Source organism: Eulemur rufifrons, chromosome 7 (assembly GCF_041146395.1).
Source record: "Eulemur rufifrons isolate Redbay chromosome 7, OSU_ERuf_1, whole genome shotgun sequence".
Lineage (NCBI taxonomy): Eukaryota > Metazoa > Chordata > Mammalia > Primates > Lemuridae > Eulemur > Eulemur rufifrons.
The window spans coordinates 279027970-279052180 of NC_090989.1; the positions used below are offsets into that span (position 1 = coordinate 279027970).

A 24211-nucleotide genomic window follows, 5' to 3' on the forward strand; every position below is an offset into this window, starting at 1 on the left:
TTAAGCCCTACACAGAAGGATGCTGAAATTCTGCCAAAGTTCCCTAAGCTTGTCTACATAAGCAACCCCAAACCTCCACACTTGGGACGCCGACTTCCGTCCTCTGGATTCATTGCTTCCTGGGCAGGGCCGTCCTCAGCCTTTGTGTTGGAATAAATTCTCTTTGAACTAGATTTGGCCCTGCTTTTGATTATTTTAGATTAACAAACAATTCCCTTCAACTGACAGTAACTGCCCAGAGTTGGCACAGACCCTGCAGGTCAGGGGATCAGCCCCACGAGGCTGCCCCCTGGGGATGCCAGCCCCCAGTGGGGTGCCCAGACCACCCACACTTCTGCCTGGACAACTGCAAATTCAGAGCTTCCCTCGACCCCCTCTCAGGTTTGAGAATTTGCTAGAATGTCTTGCAGAACTCAGGAAAGCACTTTACTTACTGTCGCCGGTTTATTATAAGGAATACAACTCAGGAACCGCCAAACGGAAGGGATGCAGGAAGCGAGGTGGGGGCACCTCGACGTATTCACCAGCCCAGACGCTGTCTGAGCTCCTGAACTCCGCTGTCTGGGGGGTTTTATGGAGGTTTCCTTACGTAGGCCTGATTGATCAAATCATTGGCCACTCAATCTCCACACCTCTCCCCTCCCTGCAGGTTGGGAGGAGAAAGCAGGACATTCTGATGCCCTAATTACGTGCTTGGTCTTCTGGTGAGCAACCACCCTGGAGCTGTCTGTCCCAACGTGTCACCTCATTAGTGTAAGCTCAGGTATGGTTAATGGGGGCTTATTGTGTACAGCAAAGGCTCCTATCACTCAGGAAGTTCCAAGGGGCTTAGGAGCACTGTGCCAACAACCAGGGACAAAGACCAGATATATGTATTTCTTGTCATACCACAGAGGGTAAAAGGTGGATCATTGCTCAAATGCTACAGACTCATTTTTGTGAAAATCTGGTAGATCTTCTTGAATGAAGGTTTCTCCGTCTACTGCATGCCTTAGGACAATTTCCAGAGACTTTAAGTGATTGTTTCTTTCTTTTAAAAAAAATGACCTTGGCCAGTTAAAGCATAGCTTTTCTGGGGAGAGGCCCGTCAGCCTTATGATGCCATTCCGGAGTCCCCACCCCGTGCTGTTGCATTCAGGTCGCAGGTGTTTCCTGAGCCCCACCGTGTGCCAGCCCTTCGTCCTAGGCTCTAGGGAAGCAGCCAGGAACGAGGCAGACGGGGTCCTCGTGGCTCCCAGTGGAGGGGGTAGTATTAGATCACACACACAGGCACACACGTGCACATGTACACACACACCCTGAATGAATCCCCGTCACATCACCATGTCACATGCTCCATAGAGGTGGCCGAGGCGTCAGGGCATGTTTAATGGTGCCAGGCCTCCTGGCCTCCCTGGAGCCTAGGTGTCCTTCCCTCCAGAGCCTCCCAGAGGTGGCTGTGACCAGGCCGCCCGCCTCCGTCCTGGGCTGATGCCAACTCCTCTCAGAAGACCCAGCCGCAAGACGGGCTGCTGATGTGTGGCCTGGCAGCCCCAGCAGCTGGGGCCCATCAGTGTCCGTCCCCAAAGGAGGACGCAGCAGGCAGTTGGATAAGCAGCAGTTTGGTGTCCCTGGGGCAGATGGTGGTGGCCCCAGAACAGGGAGCGTTAGAAGAATCTCCAAGCAAACCTCAGAAGGCACTGTCCTCCAACCTGCAGTGTCCCCTTCCCTGCCCCCAGCACCTGGTAGGCTGGCCTAGAAGTTCAGCTGGTCACTCTTGCCACGGGACTGCAGCCATCCTGGTGTAGACGAAGGAGAGGCACACAGATCTCAAAGCTGATCCCTCTGTGGGCTCAGGAAAACAGGCATGACTGGCTGAGACCAGGGCTGGGGACAGACCCAGAGGGGCACACGGCTGCCAGCAAGACACCTGCTGCACCCCCTCCCCCTGGGTGCTGTGACCCAGGCCAAATCTACAGCATGGGCCTTTGTGTGCCCCGGGGTCAGCTTGGGCACATGGACCACTTCCATTAAGCTTTGTGGAAAGCTGAACCAGCCTCTGGACAAGGACGTCCCAGGACCCCAGGTGGGAGCCTCCAACATAAAACGTCCGTTTCTTCCCGTGATGTCTCCCCACCCCACTGTGGGTGAAACCAAAAGAATGATCTTGCTGTGTAGCCGAAAGATGATCTTGCATCACCAAAGGATTACAAGAGGGTCTCAGAGGCCTCAGGGGAGGCATTCCCTGGGCTCAGGGCCAGGTTCTGGTCCTAGGAGGCCATGAGGAGGCCCACCCCTTTCCCCTCCCTGGCCTGCATCTTGAGGTCAGCACAAAGGGCAGGACGGTGATTTTTAGGGCCCCGGCCCACTCTCACATTTCCCATGTCACTTATTTCCCCCCCATAAGAGTGCCCTGAGAGCCTGGCGCCCTTGTCTAAGATCCCACCGCCCGGGACCCTGCCCAGGGCCCCCATGATGCCGGCTGCCTTGGAGGGGAGGTGCCAGCAGGAAGAGGGCAGGGCCCCTTTAAGCCCAGCCTCACTAGCTCAGTCTGTTGCTATGTATGGGACCAACTTCCTTAGCAACCACCAGCCTCTTAAAGGGGCCCTGGGAGCAGTGGTTGCCCTCAGCCATGGCTCCCAAAAAGAAGGCAAACAAGGGGGGCAAGGAGCCTGAGGTCAAGAAGAAGGGGGGCAAGAAGGAGGCTGGTGTGATCCTGAAGCCCATGGAGATGCCTCTGGCAGAGGAGACGCGAGAGTTCTACCACATCCAGATCCGAGACCTGGAAGACCGGCTGGCCCGGTGGGTGGGCCGGTGGGCAGGAGGCTGGTGCTCTGGTCAGAGGCCCCACTCCGAGATGGCCACCATGCAGGCTCGGCCAGGGGCCCTAGACCTGTATTCTGGTTTCCCATGCATGTCCAACCCCCACCCCGCCCCAGCCTCAGTTTCCTCATTAGGTACCACTGGGAGGCTTTGAGATGCTGACGGTGAATGGATTTCCGCCCCTCCTTCTCAGGGCCCAGAGCCCTGGGCCCACCCCAGGCAAGCCCCACTTCCCTCCTGCCCACACTCTTTATATCAGTGGGATGAGTTATAAGGGCAGCCCCCTGGCAGGCAGGTGGACCATGTGGCCCTCCATCCCCTGAAGTGGCGCCTCTGCCCCTCTGATTTACCCAGCTGCAGAGCCCAGTTGTTCCTCTGCGCTGGGCCTCAGTTTCCTCGAATGTAAATGAGGAAGGTTGACCCCCCTCCGTGACTGTGGCATTCTATCTTGGGGTCTGTTTGTGTGTGACATGGGCGGTGGTGGGGAGTGATCCGTACTCTTCATTAGAACTTGTTCACTTGCTCATCCTTTTTCTCTTTTTTTTTTTGAGCCAGAGTCTCGCTCTGTTGCCCGGGCTAGAGTGAGTGCCATGGTGTCAGCCTAGCTCACAGCAACCTCAAACTCCTGGGCTCAAGGGATCCTCCTGCCTCAGCCTCCCAAGTAGCTGGGACTACAGGCATGCGCCACCATGCCCAGCTAATTTTTTCTATATAGTTTTTGTTGTCCAACTAATTTCTATTTTTTTTTTTTTTTTTTTTTTTTTTTTTTTTTTTTTAGTCAAGACTGGGTCTCGCTCTTGCTCAGGCTGATCTCGAATCCCTGAGCTCAAACAATTCACCCGCCTCGGCCTTCTAGAGTGTTAGGATTACAGGCATGAGCTACAGCTTTTTCTCATTTTATAACCAGTTTCAGGCCATATATGGTGGCTCACGCCTGTAATCCTAGCATTTTGGGAAGCCGAGGCAGCAGGATGGCTTGAGCCCAGGAGTTCAAGACCAGCCTGAGCAACATAGCAAGACTCCATCTCTACCCAAAAAAAAAAAAAAAAGAAAAAAATTAGCCAGGTGTGGTGGCACTTGTAGTCCCAGCTACTCAGGAGGCTGAGGCAGGAGGATCTCTTGATCCCAGGAGTTTGAGTCTGCAGTGAGCTGTGATCATGCCACTGGACTCTAGCCTGGGTGACAGAACGAGACCCTGTCTCTAAAAACAAACAAGTTTCCTCCCAGCTCCGAGGTGCCAGCCCCAGTCTTGGGGTGACCCTTAACAAGACAAAGCAGTAGGCAGCGGCTCTTCCTCAGATGACCAGTGCTGCAGATAATCCCAGCTAATGCTGAGTCCTTCTTGGGCACCAGGCAGGCCCTGTTCTGGTGCTCACCGTGTCCCTGTGACAATCCCATGAGAGGTCCTGACATCATCCTCCTTACACAGATGTGGGTACTGAGGCTCAGAGAGGGGAACGCACCCCCAGAAAGAAGAGGCACCAGGAAGGGAGCCCTGTCCTCCCTGACCCCGTACGCCAGGCTGCTTCTTTGATCCACAAAGGAGATCGTTCATCCCCACACCCCTGAAGTGCCCTGTGTACAAAGCAGTAGCCATCCAAGAGATGTTGGTTGCAGAAATTATGAAGTAAAACAACTTTCCAAATAACTTCAGTTATTCCATTGGAACCAGTAAATCGGTTATGTGATGCTGCTTAAAATTAAACAAACTTCTCTTAAAATTCAGACTTCCCTTGCGCCGAGACATCGGGTGGGATGTATTCAGGAAACGTGCATTTAGCAGACAGTTACTGGGTGCATGCTATTTGCCAGGCCTTGGGAATACAGAGGTGGGGGACAGGGGCATATTTTCAGGTCTCTACTTCCCAATGGGTCTAGGGGCATCCCATGGGAGGGCACCAAGGAGAGGCCACAAACATCGCTCAGGACCACAAGGGTCCACTGAGGAGGCAACATGGGGGTCACTCAATGGACAAGGGTAGAGGAGATGGCAGGTGCAAAGGCTTGGGGTTGGAGTGCTAGGGTTGGGGTCCTGGCACCTGTGGAGGTGCTAGGGAGGGGTGCAGAGCTGGCCAACTGCAACGGCAGGGATTGGCTAAGAGCCTTGGTTTTAGGGTCAGATTGACTCGGGTTCAATGTTTGCCATTTAGTAACTGGGAGTTTTTCCCTCTGAGTCTCAGTTTCCTCAACTTTGTAAGTGGGGATGATCGTCATAGTGTCACGGCACCCACGTTTGCATGGGCTGTTGTGAAGATTCAGCAAATGCACACTGCACACCTGCTGTGTACCAGGCACAGGTGTTGGGGACGTACCTGTGAACATAGCAAAGGCTCTGCCCTCGTGGAGCTTACATTCTAGTGATGTAATGAACATAAAAGGCTGGGCGCAGGCATAGGCCGTGGTTGTGACCACCCATCATGGGGCACAGTGGGAGATGAGGCTGGATTCAGACCACGAGGAGCTTCACATGGTCCTTTATGGCTGGAGGCGCGGGGGTGCCCGGGAAGGTGGGCCCAGCCGCACCGGAGGCCAGGCTTGCCTGGCCCGCCCCCAGGACTGCTGCCCACCCCTGCCCCAGGTATCAGCAGAAGTGGGACGAGCTGGCCGTGCAGGAGAAGCTGTTCCGCCAGGAGTTTGACCAGCTGGCCAACAACAAGAAGGAGATCGTGGCCTTCCTCAAGCGCACGCTCAGCCAGCGGGTGGATGAGATCACGGACCTCAATGAGCAGCTCCAAAGCCTGCAGCTGGCCAAGGAGATGGAAAAGGATGCCTTCGAGGCACAGCTAGCCCAGGTGCGCCACGAGTTCCAGGAGACCAAGGACCAGCTCACCACGGAGAACATTGTCCTTGGTGAGGAGGGGACTGGGCTGCGAGCCTGCAGGCACACGCCACAGGGGCACAGGGTCCAGGGCTCAAATCCCAGCTGTACGGCTGACTGTACCCGTGGCCTTGGGCAAGCACTTCTCTCTGCCCCTGCTGTCTCACCTGTGCAACTGGGATAACGTGGCTACCTTGAGTAGCAACAGCCACGTGCGTCTGGGCACATGTTCTCTTCCTTAATTGTCCCGGCAATCCTGTGAGGCAGGAAACCTCACCTCCACCGCAGCTGTAGATGAGGAAGCACCTTGAAAAGGTCAAGTATCTTCCCCAAGGTCACCCAGCTGGCAGGGGCTTGTTGAGGCTCAAATGATAGCATGAGCAGGCGGCCCAGAGGAGGTATACAAATGCAGGTGCTGTTGTCATTGTTCCTTTGTGAGAAGGGGGGAGAGTAGTGAGGGAAGCTGCTTAAAGGAGGTGGAACTTGAGCAAGGCTTCGTAAGATTCGTGGAGGGGAGGACAAAAGACATCCCAGACATGCCAGATGAAGGCAATAAAGGTGGCCAGGACCGGGCATGGCATGAATAGGGACAGCAGACCAGCCCTACGGGATCAGGAAGTGCAGGGAGGGCAGGGAAACGTGGGCAGGAGGGACAGAGACCTGGGGGCCTCGCTGCCCCCGCCAGGCCCTGCCCTGCGAGGCTGCCCCTCATCATCCTTGTGCTCTGCGGTGGCCAGCGGGGAAGCTTGCAGCCCTGGAGGAGTTCCGGCTGCAGAAGGAGGAGCTCACAGACAAGTTCATGTTGCTGGAGGACCAGCTGAGGAACCAGGAGAGTGAATACAAGGACTATGTGTACAACCTGGAGAAGAAGTCGGTGCTGGACAAGGACAGGTGGGCAGACGGGGCGTGCCCTCTGTGGCCTTTGCAGCCTCATGGCCGGGGCCACACACATCCCAGTCTTGAGGTCTTAGCCTCCCTCGGCTTCCAACTGGGGGGACTGGACTGGGTCACTGACTCCCCACCCTGCTGTCTTTGGAATCCCGGCAGGAGATTTGTGGAGGGGAGAATGAGTAAGGCCCCATGCTCCAGTCCTCATGCTGGCATTGAAGACTCCTGGACTTCCTTTTGCCACATTTGGTGGTTTAAATTTTATTTATGTAATAGGTAATTAAAATGGTTCAAATTCCAAAGATGTAGAGGGTATACAGGGAAGAGCTCCCTACCCATGGCCCCACACCTTTGGAGGGGAGAGCACAGGTTTTTAATGGCCCTAGGCACTCTGGGGACCCCAAGAGGGGTGCCCAGGGCTTGTGCCTACCCTGCCTGAACCCCTGGCACGCCACCTTCCTAACCAGACTCAGGAAAGAGATCATCCAGCGCGTGAACCTGGTAGCCACCGAGTTCCACAAGGTGGCCACTAACCAGATGTGGAAGACGACGAAGCGGGCCATCCAGGAGAACAGCAGCGTGACCCTGCAGCTGGCCAAGATGTCCCAGCAAGGTGTGCAGCTGCTGCAGGAGAATGAGCAGCTCAAGGGCAGCCAGGACGAGCTGTGCAAACAGCTGGAGCTGCTGGAGAACACCCAGAAGGTCATGGCCAGCCACAGAAGAGGCCACCAGAAGGTGCGCCTGCAAGCCCTGTCACAGGGCATTTGGCACTTATGGCAGGAGGGAACCCTGAGCACCCTGCAGGGGTGGCGCCAAGTAACGAGGGAGGGAGGCTGAGGGCAGGGGGTTGGGTGGTGGCACCACTCGAGGGGTCTCCAGGGTGCTGGGCCAGCTCTGGGTTTTCTTTATTTGCTTTAAAGCAGAGCCACCCCCGGAGATGGGGGCTCTGCTCAGCTCTGCTCGTGGCCACCTGCCACACCCACAGATCATCCTCATGCTGACCGAGAAGTGCCGGGAGCAGCAGCAGAGCATGGCGGAGGCCAAGCAGCTGCGCCTGCTGCTGAGCCATCTGGAGCAGAGCTTCCTGCAGCTGCAGACCGACAGCCAGGCCACAAGGTGTGCCCAGGAGGGCCCAGGTGGGTGGGAGCAGGTGGAGGTGATGCTGAAGCCCAGCCTTTTTTGGCTAAATGACCCAGGGCCAGTGACTTCCCCTTTTTAGAGGGGCCTGTCAGATAGGCTGAGGCCTGGGGCTGGATGGGGACCCTGTGGGCTGGAGAGAAATGGCAGGGCCCATGGCCCCAGGTGGCACCAGCCACAGCCCCGGGAGGGGGAGGCCGTTGACTCATCCCGAGCCCGGGCCCAGGGGCCAGAGAGACCAGCTGAACCTGCAGCTGGAGCAGCAGCAGGCTGAAGTGCAGCAGCTGCAGCAAAAGCTGGCCAAAGAGCAGAGGGCTCGGGCCAGCCTGGAGATGACACTGAACCAGGCCACCTCCATGCTCCAGGACATTCTGCAGGTAAGCAGGAAGCAGGGGAGGGTGTGAGGGGAGCAGGCCTGGGACAGAAGCTACCTGCAAAGAACAGACCTGGAAGGGGTTGGCTAGGGCCAGCTCAGAGGCCCCTCTTGCCCCTGAGACACTCCTGACAAGTGTGTCCTTCTCTGAGGCTCTAGAAGGCCTCAAGCCTCACTCAGTCTTCCCAACAGGAGAATGGGTATCCCACCACAGCCAGGAACACCTGGGGGCAATGGGCACGGGGCTGGAGTTTCCCAGGGGAGGGCAGGCATTGGGGCCCTTGTGGGCCTGATCCCCCTGCCCCACCAGCAGATGCAAGCGGAAGAGGAGGGCGACTTCGACGTGGTGTTCCTGCTGCACTGCAAAGATATGCTGCAGCAACTGCTGGCCACGCTCAGCTCTGCCATGGCCCTGAGACCCCCGATGGCTGTGTGTCCCCGCCAGGAGTCCCAGCCCCAAGGCCCACCCAAGGAGAGGTGAGTGGGAAAGGAGGCAGCATGGGGAGCAGGGAAAGGGGACGCAGACACGGACCCATCCAGGGACTGTGCTCAGCTGATCCTGGGCCAGAAACCTGGCTCCCCCACGTTTCTCTGCACCTTGCCTCCTCATCTGTGAAACGGAGGTGATGCCCCCCAACTCCCCAACAGCCGGTCCAACATCCAGCTGCCCAGGGTCGGGTCTCGGCACCAGCAGCTTTCCGGCACCGCAACGTACCAGCCCGGGGATCTAGGCCTGGTGCCTTACCAGGGCCACGTCCCACCTAACCCCCAGGACCTCAGGCTGCTCTCACATGCCACCCGTATGAAGACCTTCCGGGCACACAGCACCCCTGAGGTGAGGGCTCCAAGGGCCCCAGGGACAGCAAGATGGCAGCCAGCCCCGCATACAAGGTGGGGCTCTGCCAGGCAGTAGCTGTGTGGCCTTGGGGATGTGGCCAGACCTCTCTGCGCCTCCCCATCTGTAAAATGGGCTGAAGAAAGGTGTGGCCAGGCCTCAGAGGGCTAAGGCATGCCTACGTATCACCTGGGGGAGGGTGGCTGTTGTTCCCTCCCCCACTGGCAGAGGAAGGGTGGGCTCCCCCTCAATAGGCCTCAGCTTCCAAGACAGCATCTTTACTCTTACAGATCCACGCCTCCAGTTCTCTAAAAAGGCTCAAAAAGTTTAGTCTTCCTGATGTTCTACACCCCAAGTAGGACACAGAGAGAAGACCGACCCCACACTCCAGCAACGGACCGACCGTTCTAGCTACAGTCCCCCCCTTTAATCTGTGGGCAGCCCGGAGCAGCCCAGAGAACAGTGTATAAATAGTGGATACCAAGGTTGGCGTGGCAGCTGTGTGGCCATGGCTAGGCCTGTGGCACTGCAGTCAGGCAGGCAGCCATGGACACTAGTGTCAGGGGCTGACACCTGCTGAAGGCCCCTGGCTTCGCTCACGGATGTGGTCCAGGAGCAGGTCAGTGGCTTGATCCAGCAACAGAGGCAGCAGCTCCTGCTCCGAGGGGGAGAAACAGCCCAGCACGTAGGCCTGTACTGCCTCAGGGTTCGTCGGGCGCCCGATGCCCACCCGCAGCCTCGGCATTGCCTGTGGGGGAGCCAGAGGGGCCCAGGGAACTTTGGTGAGGTGGGTAGGGGGACCCGTGCTGGCCCACCCGACCCAGTGCGGGACAGAGGGGCAGACTCACACTGGAGTTGAGGCAGCTAATGCAGGAACGGACTCCATTGTGGCCCCTTCAAGGGATGCAGGAGGGGCAGTTAGCGACTCCCTGGGTTAGCACCCTTCCACCCCTCCCTGCCCAGTCAGAGCAGCCCATCCCTTGCAGAGACTGGGTCCGCAGCCCTATTCCACCCCAGCTGGGAGGCCAGCATCCCCAGCCAACCCTGACCAGCTCAGGGCCTCACCTGGCACTGCCCCCCAGCTTCAGAGCCAGTTTCCCCAGGGGCTTGTCCAGCTCATCGTGCACCAGGTAGACCTCCTCCGCAGTCAGCCCAAACATCTCCGCTTGGCACAGGGAAACGGTGGCTCTGGTTACTGCTGCTCTGCCCAGAAGGGCATTGTCCCGACTCCCATAAGAGGGGCCACAATTAACCCCGATTCACGTATAAAGAAACTGAGGCCCCTACAAGCACCCATGGCCATGCAGCAATTGGAGCTCAGCATGCCCTTGGACGTGCGTGAACCGGGGATCAGTCACAACCAGAGTCCCCCTCTCTGGCCCAGGCGCCCTCCCAGTCAGCCCACCCCCTGACATCCTCAACTCACCGGCCCGGGCCACGCTGCGCCCGTTGGCGTTCATGAGCCGCCGCGGCCGGAGCAGGACCAGCTGGGCATCCCCGAGGGGGGCCAGGGCGAGGTCGGCGGCGCAGCGCCGGTCGCGCGCCCAACTCTCCGCCACACCTAGCCGCCGCGCCAGCTGCCCCAGCACCGCCATGCCCACGCTGTGCCGCGTGCCAGGCAGGCCGGGGTTCCCCAGACCAGCCACCTGCGGGCAGCACCAGGGAAACTGAGGCCCGACAACTCTTGCCACCCCGGATCGCAGAACGTCCCCTGGGACCCAAAGCAGAGGGGGAGAGAGGCAGACCAAGTCTGGGGTGGCGAAGGGGCGCGAAGTAGGGGCCCAGAAACCTCTGGGGACTCCAGTGGGCTGGGCAGGCAGGGCCCCCCAGTGCAACAGCGGAGTTCCTTAAGTTTGGAGCCCCTCTAGTACTGGACCCATTTTCTAGATAAGAAAACTGACATAAGGAATTTGGGGGACTTCGGCCGGGACAAATGGCAGAATTGGAGCCAAGGCCCGGGAGCCCCTACGTCGCCGTCCTACTCCACTCACCAGCCACCGCTTCCCCGGGGGCCGAGGCTCCAAAACGCACCGGCTCATAGCCGGACTCCGCCACAGCCCAGCGCGCAAGAGGCCGGGCGGCGACATGCTGCCCCCATTCACGGCCCGGACCCCGCCCCCTAGCGTCATCCAGTCCGCCGCCAACTGCCCAGGGGCGGCCCCGGCGCCCAATCCGGGCCGGGCGGCGCGGCCGCCATGCTCCTGAGGGGCGGAAGCGGCGGGGCGGTGGCCGTGTGGGGGCGCTCCCGCGCATTCCGCGGCTCGGCGTCACCGTGTCCCTGTGGGGTTCGTGTGGAACTCTCGGAGCCTTTGCTTAACCTTCGGTTGGGAAAGGGGGGCTTCGTTGTGCCCCCCGCTATGGCCCTGCCTCGCGGCGGAAACCGGCAAGTCCCTTCCCCGCTGCAGGCCTCCACTTCCCCAGCTAATGAAAGTTTCCTGACCTCCTTCCGGCTCCCACAGCCTGGGATGCGGGGGCGTGGCCAAAGGGGCGGAGCCTGTGGGCGTCCTGGAGATGGTGCCTAGCAACAGCAGGGCTGTGGCCGCCGGGGCGTGCGAGCCGCGTGGGCTCCCTTCCTGGAAGGGGCTCATGGCGGACTCTAATGAGGTGCGGGCCGGGGAGGAGGCCAGCGCAGGGCCAGAGGGCCAGGGTGGAGAGACCAGGCTGCGTTCCCAAGAAAGGCTTGAAGTCGGGAGGGGCCGTGGCAATGGTGCAATTCAGGAAGGCCCTGACCGCTGTGCCAAGATCGGAGGGCTTGGGACATGTGGCCGGCCGGGAGGTCGGAGGACGGCGGGGCGGGAGCTGGAGGTAGAAATGGCCGTGGCCCAGACAAGAGGACGAGGGAAGAGGAGGAATGAGAAATTTTGAGAAAGTGGAAGATTTAGGATTTGAGGGCCAACGGGACATATGCCTCTGGCTTAGGTGACTGGTGGGGAAGGTGACCTCACGGAGGTAGGAAAGCCTGGGGCAGCAGATGTCAGGTGAGGTGCTCAGTGGGCTGCTGGGTGTGAGGGTCCCGCAGGATATCCGAGGGGCTGCAGGACCCCGTAGGCCGGCTACTTGAGAGAGGGCCTGAGCTGGAGGCGTTAGAGCCTTGGGTGTCGGTCGCTGGAGGTGGGGCCAGGGAGGAGAGCAGAGGGTGGTGTGAGCTGAGGACCCTGAACCCCGACTTTGACGGTGGGAGGGGGACAGAGGCAAGACTGGAGAGAGATGGGCCGGAACAATGCTAAGAGGAACGGGGCTGGGAGTGCTGCCCCCGGCCCCGACTGTGTGTGCCTCATTCCTCCCCTCCTCCCCCCGTGGAACCCTGGGGAGAGTGTGTAGGGGGTGAGGGCTGCTTCTGAGGCTGCCCCAGCTGCTGTCCTTCCGTTCTAGGATGCTCTCAAGGTTGACCAGTCTCCCTCACAGAACATCCCAAAGCCACGGGTGATTCCAGTCCCAAAGGGGACCGTGCAGCGCATCTTTGGGACCAGCCAGGTGTTCCAGAGCGTCTGTGATGTAAAACCAAAGCCCAAAGGGTTAACAGTGCCCCTCAAAGTCAGGGAGTAGTAAGTGACTACCTTGCTCTGGGGTCCCAGGTTTCTGCCCTCACAGCCACTAACATGCTGTGCAGCCTTGAGCCAGTTACTCTCTTTCTCTGGTTCTCAGTGAACTCAACTGTGTCACGGGGCTCCTCCACCTCATCAGATAAAAGGCTGATGGCCTGGATGGACTCTAAGAATGCCAGCCTGCCCTCCCTGGTCTCTGTCTCTCCCCCTCCTCCCCCAACCCCATCCCCTACCCCAGCCATATGCCCTGGGCTGGTCCAAAGTCAGGGCCAGCCGCTCTACCTGTACCCCCTGTCCCCACAGCTACCACCAAGGCCAGCTGTGCTTGGAGCAAAAGGAGTGTGAGATGGCTGTGCTATTCTTCTCCCGCGCCCTCCACCTGGACCCCCAGCTGGTGAGGGGTGGGTCTGGGTGGGCACAGGCAGTTGCTGGCACACACTTTCCCCCTCCCTGTCTGGGCCCCTCCTCTCTGGGCCACCCAGAGGAACTTCCTACCTGCAGGGACTTGGGTGTCAAGCCTCAAGGAAGCAGAGTCCTCCCCCTATTCTGAGGGGTGGATGGTGGGGAGGGGACACCAGTCATGTCCCTTCACCCTCAGGTAGAATTCTATGCCCTGCGGGCCGAGGCCTACATCCAGCTCTGCGACTTCTCCTCGGCTGCCCAGAACCTGCGAAAGGCCCACTCAGTCCAGCCAGAGAACACTAAGTACCTGGAGCGGCTCACCTTTGTGCTTTACCTGCAGGTGCCTGGGGCTGCCCCAGGCCACGCAAGGCGCCCACCTCTGTCCAGCTATGGGGGGCTTCTTTGCTCCTCGGACCAGCTCTGTCTCCCTGGGTGTCTCCTTGTCCCTGTGTCTGTGTCCCTGCCTACTGCCCCTCTCACCTCCCAGCTTGGTTTACTGCCAGGGAGAGGTGGTCAAATTTTACAGCATTGGCCAATAGAACTTTCTGCAATAATGACAGTGATCTTCTCTGCACTGTCCTTTATGGTAGCCATGAGCCACATGGAACTGTTGAGCCGTCAAAGTGTGGCAAGTGTGACTGAAGAACTGAATTTTACCTTTTATTTAATTTTACTTCATTTAAATTTCTATAGCCACACAAAGCTAGTGGCTATTGTCTTAGATGGCACAGGTCAACAGTCTAGCCGCTCTAAGCACTAAAAACGTAATAGTGAGCCCTGTTTGTAATTGAAAATAAAAACAATATTAAACCATAAAACACCAACAAAGTCCTGATTTTTTTCTATTTTGACAACTTTGATGATTTTTTCTATGTCAAAAAATATTTAATTCTTAAAAAGAAACATTCAGGGCCGGGCGCGGTGGCTCACGCCTGTAATCCTAGCACTCTGGGAGGCCGAGGTGGGCGGATCGTTTGAGCTCAGGAGTTCGAGACCAGCCTGAGCAAGAGCGAGACCCCACCTCTACTAAAAATAGAAAGAAATTATATGGACAGCTAAAAATATATATAGAAAAAATTAGCCGGGCCTGGTGGCGCATGCCTGTAGTCCCAGCTACTCGGGAGGCTGAGACAGGAGGATTGCTTGAGCTCAGGAGTTTGAGGTTGCTGTGAGCTAGGCTGACGCCACGGCACTCACCCTAGCCTGGGCAACAGAGTGAGACTCTGTCTCAAAAAAAAAAAAAAAAAAAGAAACATTCAGGACACCCAAACCATGTGTTTCATGTGGCTTTGGGGAAGTGTGTCCCGCACTGCCACTTCCTGTGTGCCTGTGGGGAAGTCATTTCACCTCTCTGAGCCTCTCAGCTCCTTCATCCAAAAGGGTGATGCTTGCGAGCACCAGTGGGATAACAAGTTCAGCTTCTTGGCGAGGGCTGGGCACCCAGAGCCCTGGTCCAGGCTGTCGCCTGCTACTGTCAGCTCTGTTGTTCTCGTCCGCATTCCAGGCCTCCTCTGTTTCTGTCTGTTCCGGAATTTCTCTGTATCGCTGTCTCTCCCCAGTTCTGTATCCCTCCGTCTCTGTCTCTTCAAGTCTCTCCTAGATCTAGAAAGCTCTGTCCCTATTCCCCTTCTCTCTCCCTTCTGCCCCAGCAGTGGTTGCAGCTGGGCCAGGCTTGCAGGCAGAGTTCACTGTCCCCTGTGTCCCCAGGGCCAATGTCTGTTTGAACAGTGCGCCTTCCTGGACGCCCTGACTGTCTTCTTGCAAGCTTCCGAGCTCCAGCCTGAGAAACCCTGTTTCCGTTACCGATGGTGAGTGCCCTGCCGGCCCTCCCTCCCGCAGCCCTGTCCTGCCTTCCCACCCAGGAGACAGAGCACCCTCTGTCCCCCCTTCAGCATGGCCTGTCTCCTGGCCCTCAGACGGCATCAGGACTGCCTCTCACTCATCACCAAGGAGGTGAGGCAGGGCACCACCAACGCTGACATCTACATCCTCCGGGCCAGACTCTACAACTTCCTCCAGAAGGTAGAGCAGGGAGGGCTGGGCAGGTGCATGGTGCGCCCCCAGCCCTGGAGTCCCCAGCATGCCCAAGATTATACGAGGAGGAAGGCTGTCAGTGTGGAGGGTCACTGTCCTCCCTGGACAGCCCCCCAACCTGCCCTGACTGCTCGGCTGCCCTGTTGGGTAGTTGTCCCATCGTTGCTGGGCCTTGGCTCCGTGCCAGCCCTGTCCTGAGCCCCATGGAAACCACAAGGCAAAAGACCCATGTCCTCCCTGCCCACATGGAGCTCACAGACCAGGGGAGACGTCCCTGAGCAGATAATGTGTGAAGCACATCTGGAAGGCACCCAGGGCACCATGAGATAAGGCAGCCAGCTCTTCCTCCTCCCCTCTCCTCCTTCCTTCCCTGCTTGAAGGCAGGGGAAGGATCCAGAACAATGCCTGGTGTCCTGGCATTGACCTGGATGATGGGGAGTTGGGAAACTCAGGACAGGGAGGAACAGGTGGGCGGAATTGGGTGCCTCCTTTCCCCAGGTGGGGCCATCCTGGGGGTGGCTGGAAATGTGAGCCTGCAATTCCGGAGGGAGCAGTGCTGCCCACCAGGAGTGGCTCCAGGGGCGCAGTCCACCCAGGGACCTCTCCCTGTGCCGAGGGGCTGGGCTTCGGTGTCCCACAAGTGATTCAATGGCATGAGACTAGTAATTATTGATCATTATTGTTGGCTGTGCGATTTTGCTGCGCCTGCCACCTCAGCCTCTGCTGTGCATAGTTTATCTGGGAGGCACACAGTAACCCTTGAGGTGGACACCACCTGTTGTCCTCTTTTCACAGAGGAAGGACCAGCCCAGAGTGACTTGCCCCAGGTCAGGCAGCCAGTTCTCATTGACGCTGTCCAGAGCCCTGCTCCTGGCTTCTGCCGTTTCCTTCCCAATTTCCACTCACACCTGCTGTCCACACTGTTTGTCCTGTTCACCCTCCAACCAGTTGCCCTACAGGAAACAGGGTGCTTGCTAAAACTGTTTGTTGACTGACTGACAGACCTGTACACCCAGTGGAAGGCATTTGGCGGGGGATGTTTTCTGGTCAGAGTTTTCTGGTCAGAGTTTTCTCAGGCTTAAAGGTCAGAGTGAGAGAGGGAATGCAGGAGGGGATAGAGAGGACATGGCAGTCACAGCCAGGAGGTCACTCCCCGCCCACCTCGAATGAACCCCACAGGAGTCCTGCAAAGAGGTGGCATTGGCAGAAACCATCAAGGCTGACCTGGCTCACCTGAGGTCCCACCTGGAAAGGGACCAACAGGGATGGGGTCTGGGAGGGATTTCCCCACAGTGCTCCGTGTCCCTTCAAGAGGCAGAAAGGAGGGACAGGGGCACCTAGGAGGGATGGCATGATGCCAGCCTGCCCAGAGAAAAGCCCCTACAGGCCTGGAGGGCTGCCCCTCCTCCCTCCCACTGGGCAGGACAGGGCCAGCTCGGCCTGTGCCTCTGAGCCCACCCCGCCCCTGCAGCCCAACCTCTGCTACCGGGACCTGCACAGAGCCTTGCTGCTGGATCCCAAGCACCCGCAGGCCAGGGCGCTGCTCGGGAAGATGGTGGAGCAGGCCCAGCGGGCGCGCCAGGAAGCCGGGATCCTGGCCGTGCAGGGGAAACTGCAGCACGCACTGCAGCGCATCAACTGCGCCATCGAGAACAACCCTCTGGACCCCAGCCTCTTCCTCTTCCGGTACTGGGTGGGGAGGTGCTGGCCTTGTGTCCCAGGCCCTGCCCTGCCACAGACTTGCTGTGTAGTCTAAGGAGTGTCCCTGACCCTCTCCAGGCCTCAGTTTCCCCATCTAGCCTCTAATAATCTTTCCCTACTTCCCATGGGGTCAAATCAAGGTGTCACGGAGGTGGTCTCTGTTACTGCTCCCGGAAGAGGGGCAGGCGGCAGCTTCCCAGTTATCCCAGGAATCCTAGAACCCCAGGCCTCCCAGCAATCCATGCTGGGAGCGTCAGCCCGCTCTGTGGATGAGACTTGGGTTTGAATCCAGTCTCCCCAGAACTTACCATGTGATTTGGGGCCAATTAACCTCTTTGAGCCTGGGTTTTCTCATCTCAACAGTGGGCGTAACTTGTCTCTTGCATATAAAAAGGCCTTAATATAGAGGCTGGCGCGCACCTGGCTCCCAAAAAGAAAGAGGGAAGCTAGTTTTGAGAAAAATAAAATAACCAGTGACTAGCAGGTTATCCGAGTAGCGATCCAGAGCCAGCTCCCCGGGACAAACCGCCTGCATGGGGCCGGGGTCACCACCACCTCCGCAGGGCGGGGGCCCAGAGCAGCAGTGGCAGGCCCCGCCACTTGCCAGCCAGTGGGGGTGCATTGGCCCTCACATCCCTCCCTGCTGCCTGCCATGCCCTCCCCCAGGGGCATCATGTACCGACGGCTCCAGGAGTTCGACGGGGCTGTGGAGGACCTCCTGAAGGCGCTGGACATGCTGAGCGACAGCCAGGAGGACATGGTACGGCAGGCGCAGCGCCAGCTGCTGCTGGCCTACAACGACTTCGCCGTGCACTGCTACACGCGCGGCGCCTACCAGGAGGGCGTGCTGCTGCTGAACAAGGCGCTCAGGGACGAGCAGCAGGAGAAGGGGCTCTATATCAACCGAGGCGGTGCGCGGGGCCGGGCCGGGCCGGGGTGGGCCACTCGCCAGTCTCTAAGGCCTGGGCACGTGAGGCCCCTGAGGTAGGGCGGGAGGAGGGAAAGAGGAAACATTTAATAGTCTCAGTGTCCCAGGGCACGCTCTGGGCAATGTTGCCTTACCTAAATTGGCTATAGTCTCTTTAAAATGCTCAGAAATAGGCGGCTGGGAAAAGGTGCCCAGACGCCCAGAAAACTAGGGGGACCGGGACCGCGACCGCCTACGAGCGTTGTCAGTCACCAGCGTCAGGCCATGCCCCCCGGGCTGGAGCGGGCTGGGCTGGGCTCCTGGGTATTGCATTGGGGGTCTCCCCAGCACTCAGCCCCCGCCCCCGGACCCTAGACTGCTTCTTCCAGCTGGGCCACCTGGCGTTTGCCGAGGCGGACTACAAGCAGGCGCTGGCGCTGAGCCCGCACGACGAGGGCGCCAACATGCGCATGGGCCTGCTGCAGGAGAAGATGGGCTTCTGCGAGCTGAGGCGCAGGTGCGCGGGCTGCGGCCCCCTAGTGGGCGGGGCCGGCCTGGGGGCGGGGCGGGGCCGGCCTGGGGGCGGGGCCGGGCCGGGAAGGGGCGGGCCTGGCAGAAAGCCACTTGCTGGGGTCCGTGGGTCAAGATGCTGCTCTCCGGGTTATATCTCCTAAATATCAATTTTATTTTCCAAGTCTTCACTAAAAAGCTTTCCCTTTTCCTCTTATTATGCTTTTTATAAAAAAAATTTAAGTATTCAGTAATAAATAACTCAGGATGTGAGTTATCATTCTAATACCTACCTCCTACGCCCTTCCCCCTAAGTTTGGTGAAGATTCCTCCAGACTTTTTCCTAGGTATATGTTAACAATTATTATTTTACAAAAGTGAGATCACGCTAAACTGTCCTTTGACCAGCTTTTTTCCTTTCCAGGGCACTACACATAGGACTATCTCATTCTCTTTTATTGTTGTGTAGCATTCCACTCTGTGCAGGGACAGCTGATTTCTTTAGACAATCCTCTACTGACGGATATTTGGACTGTTTTCAGTTTTTTATTATATATAATGCTGTCATGAGCACCCAGGACATATGCTTTCGTGCATTCATAGTGGTAAAGTTGTAGGTTAGATTGTTGGGTTAAAAAATGTGAACATTTAACATTTTAATAAATAATATCAAATTGTTCTCCAACAACAATGAACCAATATAAAATTCCCCCAGGAAAAGAGAGCCTTGATTTCCCCAAATCTCCCCTGCACTCGGTGTTAAGACTATTTTTCAACTGTTAATCTAATAAGCAAAACAAACAAACAAAATCTCTCTTGCAGACTTTGCACATTTAAATTGCTAGTGCAGTTTGGCATCTTTTGTGTGTTTATTGGACATTATGGCCTGCCCAAATCTTTTGCCCATTTTGCTATTAAATTGCTCATTAAGGCTGCGTGCAGTGGCTCATGCCTGTAATCCCAGCACTTTGGGAGGCTGAGGCAGGAGAATCACTTGAGGCTGGGAGTTGGAGGCTGCAGGGAGCCATGATCGCACTGAACCACTGCACTGCAGCCTGGGTGACAGAGCAAGACTCTGTTTCTAAAAAAAAAAAAAAAAAAATTGCTCATTAAAGAATTTTTTCTCAGGGGGCAGTTTCTAAGTAAAATAATTAAAAAATGTTTTTGAGTTATTAAGAGTTCTTTGCAGGCTAAGAATATTAACTAATTGTCTGCTGGATATGGCAAAATATATTTTCCCTATATATTGCTTTTCTTTGGGGTGTTTTTGCTACTCAATAACTTAGAATTTAATCCTAGTCAAATTAATTTTTTCATTTTAGCTGCTGGGTTTACGGCATTCTCAGAAAGCCTTTCTCTGCCCCAAGATCATAAAAATATTCACTTATGTTGGGGTTTCACACCAGCATCCGAGTGTTCGGTCCCTTGAGGGCGTAGCTGGAGGAAAGGGAGGGGAATGGTGGGGAAGCAGAGCCCAGCCTGGTTTTCCACAAACTCCTCAGTGGGGCCCAGAAGCTGCCATTTCCCCCCAGGTGGCCGAGCTCATGGCAGCCTGGGGCCCACTCTGTCTGTCCTGCAGGCAGTTCCAGAGGGCGGAGGAACACTTCTCCGTGGCCATCGAGCACAACCCCCAGAAGGCCCAGTACTACCTGTACCGGGCCAAGAGCCGGCAGCTCCTGCAGAACATTTTTGGGGCCCGCCAGGATGTTGCTACTGTCCTGCTTCTCAACCCCCAGCAACCGAAGGTGGGTGCCTGTGGGCCCAGGAGAGTGGGCTCCAGGCTGTATACCCCTGGCTGCCTGAAGATACTCCCCATCCCCAAAAGAAACCTGGCTTGATAACAATAATAAGAGCTGCTAATGCCAGAGCATTTCCCACATGCGGAGGGGGGGTGTCTAAACCTCCTCACCACCCCACAAAACAGGTAACATTATCACCCCTCCCCCAACTCACCTAAGAGGAGAGTAGGGCTCAGACCAGGCAGTTCCCTTGCCCCAGATCCTACAGCTTAGCAGTCAAACCCACATCTGTCTGGCTGCAGAACCCACAGTGGGCTCACTGTCAGTGATAACTCTTGGAATAGTCCCTTTCTTATGGTCTCCTGCTAGTTCTGGGTTTAAAAGGTCCAGCCCTTTAAAAACAACAATTTGCAAAACCTTTCCCTCTTCAGCCCCGAGGAGGGCCAAGTGGGACTCTGCAAGGGCAGGGTGGCACTGTGCCATCTGCCCCCTGCTCTGGGCCACACCTGCATCTGGTCACCTCCTTTCATGGCAGCTGCTCCCGCTGATGACCAACCTCTTCCCGGGCATGTCGGTGAAGGAGGTGCTTGGCAGCCAGATGGCCCACCTGGCCCGGCTGCAGCTGCAGCGCTTGGTGGAGAGCAGTCAGCAGGCTGGCGGCCCGCAAGGCATTGTGGGGTAAGCCCCGGAGCAGGGGCTGCTGTCTAGTCCCATGGATGGCAGGGTGGGTCAGGGAGACTGACCCAGTGCCTGGGGCCATGGCTTGGCAGGCTGCTCAGGGAGCGGGAATTAGAGCGCCAGAAGGCCCGGGCCCTGCAGCTCTCATGGAAGCAGGAAGAACCTCTGTTCGAGACCTCCAAAGAGCTGAAGGTGAAGGCCACAGCCCAGATCCCGCCGGTAGAGCCAGCAAGCTCAGCGGGACAGGCCAAGGTCCCCAAGGGGAAAGAAGCAGAGAAAAAAGAAAAGGTGAGTGGAACACACCACGGCCTGGGACCCTCAGGGTCTCGGCAGAGTGCGCCCGGCCCAGGGCTGAGGGATGTGGCCAGCTACAGGCTTGCAGGCCTGGCTCTGCTACGCCTTAGCTGTGTGACGGGCTAGGGACATCTTGCTGTGAGATGGAGATGGTACCAGCAAGGGGTGCTCCTGGGGGAGGGTACGTGAGGACATGGCCCTCAGAGGGAGGCTTCACACACTTTGCATGGTCACCTTCACCAATTCTGCTGGGTACACTAGCCACCTGTGCCAGAATTTTCTTTTTTTTTTTTTTTTTATTTCATCTTATTGTTATGGGGGATACAGAATTGCAGGTTACATACGTTGCCCATGTACCGCCTTTCCCCCCAAGTCAGAGCTCCAGGCGTGTCCGTTCCCCAGGTAGTGTGCGTTGCACCCATCATGTAGGTATATGTCCCTCCCCCGCTACCCCCCCAGAATTTTCTTAATTCTTAAATTTGTTTCTAAAAACCTTTTATTGAATGTAACATAAACATAGAAAAGTACACAAATCCTCAGTGACCAGGCCAATGAATTTTCACAAACTGAATACAGCCATAATGCCATTACCCAGACTGAGAAAGGACACATTCCCAGCTCCCCCGAAGCCACTGGGTGCCCCTTCTCAGCCCCTCCTGCAGCCCCTCGGCAGGCTGTCCTGATTCCCAGTGCCACGTACGGGTCTCTTCCTTCGAGTAAATGGACAAATATGTGCGCCTCCAGTCTCTGGCTGCTTTCCCTAAACGTCACATTTGTGCGAGTCCTCCATGTCACTGCGCGTGGCAGCAGCCCGCTCCTTCTTGCTACCGTAGAGTAGTCCGTCTGTCCGTGAACAGCGTGTTTCTCCATTCTGCTGACAGACGGCAGGTACACTTATGTTCCAAGGAGACTTAATGCAATTGAAGCAAATGGAGCAATTGAAGCAAATGGAATTCTAGGGTCCCTTGCCACAAATGGAAAGTGCTAGCTCTTCATTCTTCTAGCTCACAGAATAAATATAAAAATACAGAACTTCCCTCTGTGTACCCCCTGAAGTCACCCTGGGCTCCCTCCCTCAGGGAGATGTTGAGCTGAAGTGAGCGAGCCCAGAGCACAGGCCCAGTGCCCAGCTGGTGCCCAGGGCACGTCAGTGTCCCTCACTGCCTGCGGTGTGAATGCACCCAGGAGCCCAACAGACCTGGATTCAAACCCGGCTTCTCTGCTTCTTAGCCGAGTGGCACTGGGCAGGTTGCTCAGGTGCACAGAGGCTTGGTTTCCTGGTCTGTGAGGTGGTCACCGACAGCAGTGGCCTCCTCTCCCTCCCCCAGGTGATGGGAGGATGAGATGAGGTCGAGCACGGAGGCACTCAATGCCCTCAGTAACCATGCCCCACGGCACGGCCTGTACAGTCACAGAAGCCTGTCCCACACTGGAACTAATTTTCATCTCATAGGCGGGAGCACCAAGCCTTAGCAGCCGCTTGCCCACTGCCCTTTTCCTGGCTCCACACCTGTCCAGCCTGGTCCTCTGCTTCCTCCACGTCTCCCCCACCCCCAACCTGGTGCCCCTGAGGAGCACTAAGCGTGGGAGGACCATCCCTGTTCACTGCAGGGCCCCAGCACCTGCTGGCCTTGCAGAGCTATGGCCACTGGGGCCTCTCACGGTCTGGACAGCCCAGTCTGTTTCCTGCCACAGGAGAAGAAACCGGACAAGATGACGTCCCTGTCGGACAGCTACCTCGACCAGACCTCTTCAGGCTCTGTCTTGGGCTGTAAGTCCCTGGTGCTCCTGCCAGGCCTAAGTGAGCCCAAGCAGCGGAGTGGTCAAAGGCCAGGGGTCCAAGATGGCTGGCCTGGGTGTGAATTTGGGCTCTGCTCTTTCTAGCTGTGTGGCCTTGGCACATGGCTCCAGAGAAGGAGGAACAGTCCCAATCTTGCAGGGGTGTGGTGGGGACTCAGTAGAACGATGCCCAGCGCAGGGCAGGGAGGCTGAGTCTTGCTCCCAGGCACATCACCATTGCTGTTGCTCATGCTCGTTCCCCTCCCAGGCCTATCCCTGAAATGAGCCCACAAGCCCTGTGCACATCCGAGAGGCTCTTCCCCCTACTCGGCTGGGCACTGGCCTGGAGGAGACAAAAGTGAAAAACCTGGCATGCTGCCCCACCCAGAGCCCCCAGGGCCAGGGTGCGCAGTCCTTGGTAGGGAGGAAATGGCAGTGCCCAGGCCCCTTCCTTCATTCACATGCAGTGTGCCCTGGGCCAGACCTGTGCTCGACACCGAGGACAGGGATGACTGGCACAGTCCTCGCCCTGGGGCGTGAGCTCTAAGTTGACTCTAAAAGGAGGAAGGCACGCAGGGGGCAAGACAGCAGGAGATAGTGTGGAAGACAGTGCAAGGGAAGCCCAGGGGGTTATGTGTGGACTTAGGCCCCTTTTGGGGGGCCAAAAGAGGTTTCTAGGACCTGACGGAAGAGTAGGGGTTGGCCAGGTATGGGACGGGTGGAGCAGGGCACTGCTCGGGGAAGGGGCCCAGAGCCTGTGGGCTGTTTATGTGGCAGGAGCACAGAGGGCAAGGGCCAAGGGGGGTCCTCGGGCATCGTCCCTGCATCTCACAGCCCCAACCCACCTCAGGGCCTAGGGAGCCGAGGCGAGCTGGGTTGCTGTGGTCCGCCAGCCCTTTCTTTTCCTTCAGCCGCGCAAAGCTTCAGGGATATAGGCCAGGGTGAGACCTGGAGGCCCCTTTTCCTGGAGCTGTCCAGGGGAGGCGGGGCAGGGCTGATGGGTGCTCTCGGCGCACCCTTCCCAGTCAGGACCATGAGCACCCTGGAGACAGAGACGTCAACTACCTGCCAGGAATATAGGAGCACCTCGGCTACCACTGTGACGTTCTCCGACTCCTCACTCCTGAAGACTCAATCCTCAGACTCCGGAAACAACAGGGAGGACCTGCGTCTGAGCCACAGCCCCAGAAAAGCCAAGGCTTCCCAGGGCCCGAGGCAGAGGCCCAGCAAGACCGAGACCACCCAGGGACAGAGCCGGAGGCCCAGGAAGATCAAGGCCACCCAGAGCCCAAGGCAGAGGCTCAGAAAGTCCAGGCCTGCCCATGGCCAGAGCTGGAGATCTAGCAAGGCTGATGCCACCCAGGGCTGGGGACTGATCCGAAGTTCCAGCAAGACCAAGGTTTCCCTTGACCTAGATTGGAGATCTAGGAAGCCTGAGGCCACCCAGCACCAGAGCCAGGGCCAGGGCCAGCACCAGAGCCAGGGCCAGTGCCAGAGCCAGCACCAGAGCCAGAGCCAGCACCAGAGCCAGGGCCAGCGCCAGCGCCAGAGGCCTGGCAAGGCTCAGACTGCCCAGAGCTGGAGCCAGAGCACAAGCTCAAGTTCCAATGCTGAGTCCATCTGGGGACCAAGCCTAGCTACCAGCAAAACCAAGACCACCCGGAGCCTGAGCCAGAGCCCCAGCAACACCGGGGCTGGTCAGGACACTGGCAACTATTACGCTCTCTGAGGGGCCACTGAGCCCCTCACTTCTTGCTGGGGAGGGAGGC

General features: G+C 57.6%; 3 protein-coding genes across 3 annotated transcripts; 2 read left to right on the forward strand and 1 right to left on the reverse strand.

Annotated features, from left to right (window-relative positions):
* The first annotated feature begins 2611 nt into the window (after positions 1-2611).
* CFAP157 (cilia and flagella associated protein 157) lies at positions 2612-9212 on the forward strand. Its single transcript, XM_069474691.1, has 9 exons — positions 2612-2781; positions 5381-5652; positions 6358-6511; positions 6976-7243; positions 7494-7624; positions 7872-8022; positions 8329-8495; positions 8667-8853; positions 9144-9212. Exons 1-9 carry the CDS (start codon positions 2612-2614, stop codon positions 9210-9212), a joined length of 1569 nt encoding a protein of 522 aa, XP_069330792.1.
* On the reverse strand, positions 8775-11004 carry PTRH1 (peptidyl-tRNA hydrolase 1 homolog). The gene is made up of 5 exons (XM_069474693.1): positions 10845-11004; positions 10280-10499; positions 9919-10018; positions 9702-9747; positions 8775-9601 (listed from the first exon to the last, which is right to left on the reverse strand). The coding sequence occupies exons 1-5, from the start codon at positions 10980-10982 to the stop codon at positions 9413-9415; spliced, it is 693 nt and encodes a 230-aa protein (XP_069330794.1). The 5' UTR covers positions 10983-11004; the 3' UTR covers positions 8775-9412.
* A 435-nt stretch (positions 11005-11439) lies between these two features.
* TTC16 (tetratricopeptide repeat domain 16) lies at positions 11440-24171 on the forward strand. The gene is made up of 15 exons (XM_069472169.1): positions 11440-11457; positions 12226-12398; positions 12702-12792; positions 12997-13140; positions 14508-14608; positions 14693-14822; positions 16306-16520; positions 17202-17446; positions 17818-17959; positions 19532-19697; positions 20227-20369; positions 20462-20657; positions 20823-20828; positions 22359-22434; positions 23468-24171. Exons 1-15 carry the CDS (start codon positions 11440-11442, stop codon positions 24169-24171), a joined length of 2550 nt encoding a protein of 849 aa, XP_069328270.1.
* Positions 24172-24211: the final 40 nt, after the last annotated feature.

What these genes read in the sequence shown, in the direction of transcription:
- CFAP157 (XM_069474691.1), top strand. Translation starts at nt 2,612, where the DNA reads ATGGCTCCCAAAAAGAAGGCAAACAAGGGGGGCAAGGAGCCTGAGGTC. An exon ending in CACGGAGAACATTGTCCTTG is followed by an intron (nt 5,653 to 6,357) that starts GTGAGGAGGGGA and finishes TGCGGTGGCCAG; the next exon opens with CGGGGAAGCTTGCAGCCCTG. An exon ending in ACCGACAGCCAGGCCACAAG is followed by an intron (nt 7,625 to 7,871) that starts GTGTGCCCAGGA and finishes GCCCGGGCCCAG; the next exon opens with GGGCCAGAGAGACCAGCTGA.
- PTRH1 (XM_069474693.1), bottom strand. Translation starts at nt 10,982, where the DNA reads ATGACGCTAGGGGGCGGGGTCCGGGCCGTGAATGGGGGCAGCATGTCG. An exon ending in CCCCGGGGAAGCGGTGGCTG is followed by an intron (nt 10,500 to 10,844) that starts GTGAGTGGAGTA and finishes TGCTGCCCGCAG; the next exon opens with GTGGCTGGTCTGGGGAACCC. An exon ending in TTAGCTGCCTCAACTCCAGT is followed by an intron (nt 9,602 to 9,701) that starts GTGAGTCTGCCC and finishes GCTCCCCCACAG; the next exon opens with GCAATGCCGAGGCTGCGGGT.
- TTC16 (XM_069472169.1), top strand. An exon ending in TCTACAACTTCCTCCAGAAG is followed by an intron (nt 14,823 to 16,305) that starts GTAGAGCAGGGA and finishes CCGCCCCTGCAG; the next exon opens with CCCAACCTCTGCTACCGGGA. An exon ending in GGCCCGCAAGGCATTGTGGG is followed by an intron (nt 20,370 to 20,461) that starts GTAAGCCCCGGA and finishes ATGGCTTGGCAG; the next exon opens with GCTGCTCAGGGAGCGGGAAT.